This window comes from Belonocnema kinseyi, chromosome 1 (assembly GCF_010883055.1).
Source record: "Belonocnema kinseyi isolate 2016_QV_RU_SX_M_011 chromosome 1, B_treatae_v1, whole genome shotgun sequence".
Lineage (NCBI taxonomy): Eukaryota > Metazoa > Arthropoda > Insecta > Hymenoptera > Cynipidae > Belonocnema > Belonocnema kinseyi.
The window spans coordinates 96792143-96801560 of NC_046657.1; the positions used below are offsets into that span (position 1 = coordinate 96792143).

The 9418-nt window shown below is 33.4% G+C and overlaps 1 protein-coding gene across 1 annotated transcript; it reads left to right on the plus strand.

Moving 5' to 3' along the window:
• Nucleotides 1–2048: 2048 nt before the first annotated feature.
• On the plus strand, nucleotides 2049–3456 carry LOC117178912. The gene is made up of 3 exons (XM_033370461.1): nucleotides 2049–2348; nucleotides 2439–2887; nucleotides 3156–3456. The coding sequence occupies exons 1-3, from the start codon at nucleotides 2049–2051 to the stop codon at nucleotides 3454–3456; spliced, it is 1050 nt and encodes a 349-aa protein (XP_033226352.1).
• The last annotated feature ends 5962 nt before the right edge of the window (nucleotides 3457–9418 follow it).

Here is a 9418-nt window from a genome sequence, read left to right on the forward strand (position 1 = left end):
AGTAGGTCTTGATATCATCTAGTCTCGCAGCGAAATAGTTCTTCATACCTCCTAATACTTTTTTCACCTCCTCTCTTAGCATCAGATAGTATTCGTATTCTCTCAACAATATGCTCCCTGATGGTCAGCAGCTTTGATTTGTTGAGTGTGTGAAAAGGGATCTGGAGGTCGCGCGCGAACTTTCGAACCTTGGCCTTAAAATTCCTGTCACATGTTATGTAGTCAATCATACACTGAATGCGGGAAGCGTACTGCCTTGCCCAGCCTATTATGGCCAGAGGTCGGATTCTTCGAAAAAATGTCGACGAAGCTCGTCATCCATTTCAGCCTAATGTTGCCTGTGCATATGAAACTCCTGCATTGACTTGAGTCTATACACTTTTTCGGGCCTCCTCAGTGCCTGCTTTAGTTTTGCGAGCAGTGCTGGCTGATGTGTTCGTTACCGTTCTATTGTTCAAGTTGGCTCCTTGTTATTTATTCCTTCTGAAGTTTTCTCTCCTCTGCTTCGATTTCTCAATTTCCTTAATGTGTTGATATGGCCAAAGTTGTAACAGTTTTTACATTGGGTGACCACACTATCTTTTGTTTTATAATTAACGACCTTAACCCTTTGGTTTAAAATGCTGTTGATACTCTTGATATCAGAGGTTGTGATTTGTTTCTCAAAAATAAGGAGAAGTTAGTCCCTACTCTCAAACTATATTGTTTGTAATAATTGAAACACATATCTAGATTTTATTTCACTAATATTTTCATTTTTAGAAAAACGAGATGAACACTAATTACTGCGCTTGGAACAAGTAACCGGGTATCTGAGTATATCATCGCTAGAAATTCCCGAAGGAATATCGCATACGATACCCTCACGAGCAACCCGATAGTTAGGGCTAAATGTAGCGAGATTAGAATTAGCTGAGATATCAGAACTGTCAAAGATCTTGTTCGCACTGTTCCCATCGTGATATGCAACTACATTTCTGGTTCAACCAAATTTTGTAATATAGTTTCATTAGGCCGAGAAAAAAAGGTGTGGAGAATTTTTTCAACCACCATGACGTGCTTGGGCTCGCAGTCCTTTTTTGGTTGGACAGTTATGAAGAAATGGACCTTTGTTATGAACTGTATATCGATGGTTAGAAAGCTGGTTGAAAGAATTGAAAACTCTAGAATAGTTTTTTTAGTGAATTTTATTTTTCTCAGAAGGAGGAACATCAATAAAATGGGAGGAGTCCCACTTCGTCAGTCTCTCTTTTGATGAATTGAGATTAGAGACATCAGCATGTGTCGGCGACGTACAAACATTTTGCACAGTCTGAGATTGTTGGATCGCATTGTTTAGATTTTGTACAGAACTATTCACCATGTTCTCCTCTAATTCAGAATCCAAATCCATAATAACCACGTTAGTTAGCAACTTGACGTTCTTTGTAAACTCGTCGTTATCCGGAGGATCCGATTTCCATAAGAGATTCGCCATTCTGATTAGTGCGCATTAGATTAAATAATTAGAAAGAATTTAATGTACTGTTCAATGCAGATGAAAGTTATGTGGTTAAAAAAATTATTTTTTGTTACACGTTCTGATTTTGAGACTTTGTTCAATATGTATGGATTTATGTAATTTAGAAATCTATCAAAATCACAATGCCGTATCGGTATTTTTAAAAATCGAAGTTGTTCAAGTTCTGAACTTTCAATTGAAATATATTCTTTACTGATTGCTTTGAAAATTGGAAACAGTACTAGAATCTAGGTTAATTACTTTTCACCATAATAAAAGAAACCATTAATAATTATTTCTAGGTGTACCTGAAAAAAACATTTGTATATAATTTGTTTTAAATGTAATAAAGAGTACTTTCAATTTATAACAAAATTTCTATTTTTTAATTTTTCTGATAGGCCTAGAGAAATAGTCGACGAGGTATCTACGCCTGGCTACTCTAAGAGAATCTGGTACCCCCATTACAAGCAAAGATGGAAATCACAACTACCATAAATTTGATGCAGCTTTAGGAAATATTATAAATATAATCGTATCATACGATATGGGATGGAGCAAGCGCGGAAATGGTAGGAGTTACGATAGTCTAAGTGACTATGGAACAATAATTGGATTTTTAACTGGGAAAATATTAGATTTTTCAACCCGTAATCGAAAGTATAGGCTCTGTGACAAGGGCCACAGTAAACAGGATCACGACTGTGTAAAAAATTTCCAAGGAAGCGCTAAGGCGATGGAACCGGACGTAGGTGGAGCTTCAGGAAACAATAGCATTTTTCTGAAAGAAGCCAGTCTATCAGTTCGAGTACTAATTGGAGATGAAGATAGTTCCACCATTGCCGCGGTATGTTAAGGGAGTTTGCAAAAAATCTTCAAATTGGCTGATACGAATCACTTGAAAAAACATTTTATGAATGATTTGTATGAAATTAAGAAAAGTTTCAAAGAATTAGGTAAAAAGGAAACTATATCTCACTCGAAAAAACTTTTTACATACGCTGTTTCTCAGAATCACGGGAAAAGTAGTCAGTTGACTTATACGCTTCGTACCATTCCTGACCACGTATTTGGTCATCATGAAAATTGTGGAAGCTGGTGCAAGAGCAACTCCGAGGACAATTCTTTGAACCATACAATTCAACTTAAAGATCTCCGGCTGCATAGTAAATTAACTGATATTTTCTCTCAATACGCCAACAATCCAGCGAAATTTTCAGTCTTCGCGTCAAGTCAAGCAAACGAAAGTCTTAATAATATGATGGCACACAAGGCCGCTAAAAATCGTTCCTATGATCTCAGTGAATCAGCTGATTACCGATCAGCTAGTGCAGTGTGTACGAGAAACGAAGGAGAAATCAACCTTTTGAGCGTCCAAGAAAAATGGTCTGTATCGCCCGGGACGCACACTGCAAGATTTGCAAGAAGGCTCCATAAAATTAGAAAATATAGAGCAATGAAAGCAAAATTAACACTTTCAAAATGCCGTAGAAATTTTATAATTAAAATTAAAGAAACAAAAAGAAAATCAAAGGAAAAAAGTGAAGGAGCTACATACAATTCTAAGTAGGTATGATGATGACTACACACACACCTACTTCTATCGATGTACAGCTTCTCGCTTCTAAATTTTCGAGAATTTCAATAACTCCAGTGTATACTTGAATCCTTCCGGACCTGTTGATTCAGAAGCAAGTAATGTCACTGGATTCACTGGATTGAGAAACATTGCTGGACAATTGTATTGTCATGGCGAACTAGTTTCTTGTATTCATGTTGTGGGCGCTTTGACATCATTTGCAGAGTTTCTAAACTTGTCATCAAAACCATGTCTTCTTGTGGCTCACAATGCACCATTTGACAGCTCTCGTTTGCTTCGTTATATTAAGGAGCATAATATGATCAACATCTTTCTTAATATTGTTGAATTTCTCAGACGCTCTAAACTTATTTAAGAGATATTTTCCTTGAAGAAAAGAGGGCAAAAAATTGTTCAATCTACAAACATTGACTCAAGATTTGTTAAAACTGGACGCATCTGAACAATTTCTGATAGTATGTTGAGAAAAATTGCTGCAGAAGGAATCGATTATAAATTCTTAAAACAGTTCTTTATGAAAAATTGAGAAAAGAGAGTTGCAAATCTAATATCAGAGGAAACGATTTCAAAGAAACCTCGTGTTACCAAAGCAAAGAAGATTATAAATAGTATAATAAATTATCTTAAAACTGAAAGCTAATATATTAGATATACAATACTGTTATTGAATTATATTAATAAACTTTGTTAATATTATAGGCCAATAAGAGATTTTAGCACAAATGTTAATTTCATGTTTTGTATTAAAAGTTTATAATGCTTATATAAGGTATTTAATAATGCTTATTTAGTTTTATCAAGAGATTTTATACTTTGATTCAAAAAGCCATATATGTTGCTTTATAATGAATAAAGATTTTTATAAGAAAAATATTTTGTATTTTGCATTATACTCCCTTACTCACACGAGTTATATCAAATGATTTTCGATTAATTTAAAGAGACTTTGACGGTTCGAAAGGTCACTAGGTTGAGCTAAAAAAATAAATGTCTGAAAATCGATTTGTAATATCAAAAAATATACTGTAATTTTCTTAAATCGATTAATATATTTTAGCTTCACAAGTGTATTAAAAATGGAAAATATTGAATATAAACGTAAAATATACGAAAAAAATAAATTCTTAGTTTCCAATCTTTTTGTAGATGCCTGAAGGATTTATAGAATTACCTATTTGATATTAAGAAAATTTAAATTCCGCGCAAAAAATAATTTTAAAATAAATTACAAGAAGTAAATGATGAATTTATTAATAATTAAAATCTTTGAGTAAAATACATCTTTCGAAAATGAGGCATCTCAGCTCTTGATTGAAATTAGACCTTTTGGCATTCAGCTTATCAACAACTAACAGTGACAACCAACATGGGCAAGCCAAATAGTGTTGCCAAATCGTCAGTGCTTTCTCCCGCTATATTTCTTGCGTGAATAAAAATATTATGTTTTGGACAGTTATATCTCCTATACTAAACTTTTTCAACTAAAATGGTAAGAACCGTTTAGATGCAAAAATTAAAAGTGTATAAATTTAACTCGTCTTTTATATGGAACCCATGTAAAAGGTACTTTTTTAGTAGATAATATCTACCTTCACAAACTCGACATTGAGTTTAAAATTACAAGGTCGCTGCATACTAATCTTCTCTACGTATAGAGCAAATTAAAAAAAATCCTAAGAAAAGTGAAATCTCGCGTGAACTACCTTAATGCAGCCTAAATCAAAAATCTTTATTTAATACTTGTTTAACACGATACAGTTATCCTCAAATTCCAGGTACCACCCAAAGTTTTTAAATCTTACTTCTTTTGTAGGCATAACTAAGGATTTTATATGTACACATGAATTTAAAAAAGTGTCTGTAAATAAGCTTCATAACATTCTAAGAAAAAAACATTTCTTAATTTTTATGACGCTTCTCATTAAATTTTGAGATTTAATAGATAACTCTGAAAATTATATTTTTTGAACATACATACATCATTAAACCATTACAAAACCACGTGACACTCGAATGCATCCGTATCTCCAACGAACTCAACACACGATTCCTACTTATGGATAGACATTCTCAATAGCTTCCTGACGGCATTAGACTTGATGAGAACGATGTTCCAATGTCCATACGATAATGAGCAAAAGAATACGTTTTCAGCGGTATAGAAGAAAACAATAATGTGCCTCAGAAAAATCAAAAATTAGATTCACGAACTCCAGACCTACAGCAATACTTAATGGTTGCCAAAATATTTTAAGTTTACTTGCATTAAATTATTTACAAAATAGTTGCACCATCAGTCTCTATACACCAGCATGGCTTTATTCCAGACAAATTTACTGCCTCCAATCTGTTCGTATTTATAAAAAATGCAAAGAATATGCTTCTTAAATATGATCAGATTTATGTCATTTTAGCTTGAAACGTCGAAGTTACCATGTGCCCTCTTCCGCAGGTCTATAAAATCCAAACTGAAATATTTGTCTGTCATTGGTTGCCACGCTTAAAAAAGCTCATCAAAGCAAAAGAGAGAGAAGTTAGGGAAGTTTAAAAAAAAAATGGTATGGAAAGAGGATAAATCCTATCCTTTCGTTGATCAGATCTTCGAGCTTTCACAAGTATTTTTCAGGTGTGGTCGCTAGAAAAAATACGTAACTTAACGAATACCGACGTGTCAAAATGAAAAGGTGCTATATCGGAAGAACGAAGTAGAAAGTGTTCCTACTTCAGAGTTCTACTGTATTTCCAATAATATATCTATAATAATAATATCCCTCTCACTTGACTACTGAAATAGCAAGTAATCAACTAAAATTTGTGCGAATCCGCACTTGTGTACGGTTCATGTGTGAATCATTGTTGCTGATTCCGAAAGATAACATTTATTATGAGCCCGTGACAGCAGTATTTAGCATTATCAAATAAAATACAAGGGCAAAATATAGCATGTGCGAGAGCGATGCAGCTGGCCGAACCCGCATGAAGTTCTCAAACTACTTATGTAAAATGTGCAATGCTCATCGTCCAGCTATTTGCGTTGAATTTGAGCATTTTGTCGAGAATTAATTATAAACAATTCTTTGTTTTTTAAAATTATTTTACATTTTTTTATAATAGAGAAATAGTCTCATTTAACCTTATTAATGTGATATGTTAACTCTTAGTTATCCACTCTAAAAGCACGAAGTATTTCTTCGCCAATTTAAATTGCAGCAGTGTGTTCTACGGACAATTTTACCCTAGCATCTTACATCTATCCATATGTTTTGAAAATTTTTTCATCTATAAATCAGCTCCTGATATCGTACAATCCTTTTTTGTAACAGTGTATGGCTGATGGGTGATGGAATGAAGTCTACGGCGAGAGGGATATTTTGTACGGGATTTTTAAGCTCTCCAACTTCGACACACGAGAAAGCATCTATTTATTTCGTTCAGTCGAGATAGCACCTTGGAATTTGAATACGTCGATATTCTCAATAAATTAAAAGTTTATACGCAAGCAACAGCTTCGCCGACTTATCTAATAAAAACTTTATAACTGTGATTTCCGCTTTATGAAATGTTTAGTTATACGCAAACTCTAATGGTACATAGTGCGTACTTTTAGCAAGGCTTTAAATTTATTTAACTTGAGATTACTCGAATTCTCGAGAACAGTGCATTAACTCATGGAATAAATACACATTATGTAAATGCTTAAACAATTATAAATGCCACCTGCGTGCTCTTATTGGGCAATTTATAAATGAGATGCTACGTAATGTAGAATAAATTTGATACACTTTCGCCCTGTCAATGTATCTTCGGAATAAGTGAGCTGGTTTTTTCCACATATATTAAATTCAGTAAAATTTAAGAAAAGTTTCTACGTGTATCACGAACAGGAAATTTAAAAACTAAGTAACCAATTATAATTATAATGTTAAAGATATACTCACAATTTTGTCATATGTTTTAAAATTTCTCAGCAGCTAGATATTATTAAACAAGGATTGTTTTTACTGATTTTATAATATTTTTAACAAATACGAATAGCTTCAAGGAAATAATTGGGTTGAATTAAAGAAAATCAACTTTTTGTTAAATAGGAGAACGTGTATTAGTTAGGTGAGTGTTTTTTGGAATTTTAGAAAAATTCGCTGACACCTCCCCGCACCCATGAAAGGTTAAATTTTGTGAATCGTAAGTTGAAAAAAATTGTTTGAAGTTCCAAGAGAAAGTGATAGGTACTACCTCCCTCGGACGTTAGGAGCCGCAGGTGAGACTGAGTTCAAATTTTTAAATATATGCATTTATTTAAGAACACAGAAAAACTCTCGTGTTAAATTTGTTGCAGCTAAAATTCCATTGGTCTCCCAATGAGAATTTGAAACAATTTTCAAGTTTCAAATGTATTCCTCTGAACGTAGATGCACATATGGGCGTCTAGGGGAAAGCATCATTTGGAGACTGAATTTTGGCTCGATGCCGAGAGTTGTGGTGTGCTCAACCGCGCTGTCAGTCACCTGAACACCTGTCAAAGCAACTATTCGTATTGCGATAATAGACTAAATAATTGTTAATAGGGAAACTAATTCAAATAATATTTGCCTAATTTTCAACTTTCTTTCATTTAAGAGTGTTAGTTAGTCATGGTTAGTCATGGCCGTCGATATTTAAACTAAAGCCGGGATGTGTAAAAAAGTCATGACTGTCGACATATACAATTAGGTATTTTCACCTCAACCACCTGCTAAGTTCACTTTTTTGAATGCAGAAAATCTAGAGGAAATTTCTTCGAACGAACAGGCATCAATTAAGATGCAGACAGTCACGACTTAGTTTTTACATCCCGGCTTTGGTGGTTTGAATGTCATGTAGGTTTTGACTAACCTAAGATTTGGATATTATATCACGCCAAGTACAATTTTTATTCCAAGACACTAATAGTCACTGGTAAATGGGAGAAAGTTAAAAGTTAGGTAATTACTATTATAACTTACCTGCTTATCAACATTTATTTCATACAAATAACGTCCGACAAAATCATCTTGACAGGTGATTGACAGTTTGTAGACGACACTTCACGTTGCTTTGAATGGGAAAAAACCATGTCTAAATTATGATTTTCCCATAAATTCTCCGAATGAACCTGCGTGGCTCAAATTTGGTGCAACTCACTTGAATACCGATTTCGGTGTACAATAGAGGATCGGCGCTTTTCTGTGAATACTTGCGGAAATCAAATTGTTATGATGGATTTAGAAATTCCTTTAAATACCAGTTACGTGAAAATGTTTGAATAGCCACTTTAATTATATTGAACATTTTTTTGATGAAATCATCATATATTTTAACAGAGGAAACAATGAAAAAAGACAAGTAATACAAAAAATCAACGAAACAAGGTAAAATTCGCGTGCTAGTGAATGAAACGTTACTATAGAAATGTCCATCTAAGCATTATTGAGTTGTTTGTCAGTACTTGTCAGTACTTTTTGGAAAACTTTTGTATCTGCTGTATTCGATTACATAAATGCTATTTTGTCTAGCATGCTTCCAGATTATTGTTTCATACGGTGACAAATATAAGTTCCTTAGTTAACTAAATGCATTTGTATTTTTACATTCTCATCATGATGAGAAGGTATACTTTTTATGTGCAAACTGTCTATCGCCGATTTCTTTAAATCTCGCCATTTCGATACCCCCTGATTGAAAAATAGTTTTTACGTCGGTGCCTGTCTGTCTGCCGTCGTCGTTGTCGTTACCGTTATTGTCCTTGTTGTCGTTGTATACCGGATAAATTTTGAAAGACTACTCGAATTGGATTGTGCTTTAGCAATTTTTTTAAGGGTGTAAAGAGGAAGGTCGAGTTCGTTATCCAGATATTTTTTATTCAAATTCAAAAACTTAAAGCATTTTGAAAATTTTTAAGACCTTTTTTAAACATTCTATGTACGACTATTCGTAGTGTTCAATAAGGCGAACAATTTATCCACATGACTTTTGTTCGATAAAAAGCAATTACCAGTCATGACATTTTGAAATCCAAGAAAAACAACTAAAATGAACATTTTAAGCCGAATAACGCATTCTACAAGATTATTATAAGAGCGTCTTGAATATTCTTGAAAATTAAAAAATTGAAATGTTGATCGCACAAAAAATAATAAAAAATCGAAAAATCTAGTTTGCGGTTGAACTATGCATAATACGAAAAAAAGCGAATCGGTGAAAATTGTGCAATTGAAGGTCTACAAATTTCTTATAAAACACTTTTCTATAGGACACGTAGTTTTTGTTTTATTCGTCAAAAACAACAATAAAATTAAAAA

What these genes read in the sequence shown, in the direction of transcription:
- LOC117178912 (XM_033370461.1), top strand. Translation starts at nt 2,049, where the DNA reads ATGGGATGGAGCAAGCGCGGAAATGGTAGGAGTTACGATAGTCTAAGT. An exon ending in ATAGTTCCACCATTGCCGCG is followed by an intron (nt 2,349 to 2,438) that starts GTATGTTAAGGG and finishes TATGAAATTAAG; the next exon opens with AAAAGTTTCAAAGAATTAGG. An exon ending in TTGAGCGTCCAAGAAAAATG is followed by an intron (nt 2,888 to 3,155) that starts GTCTGTATCGCC and finishes CAATAACTCCAG; the next exon opens with TGTATACTTGAATCCTTCCG.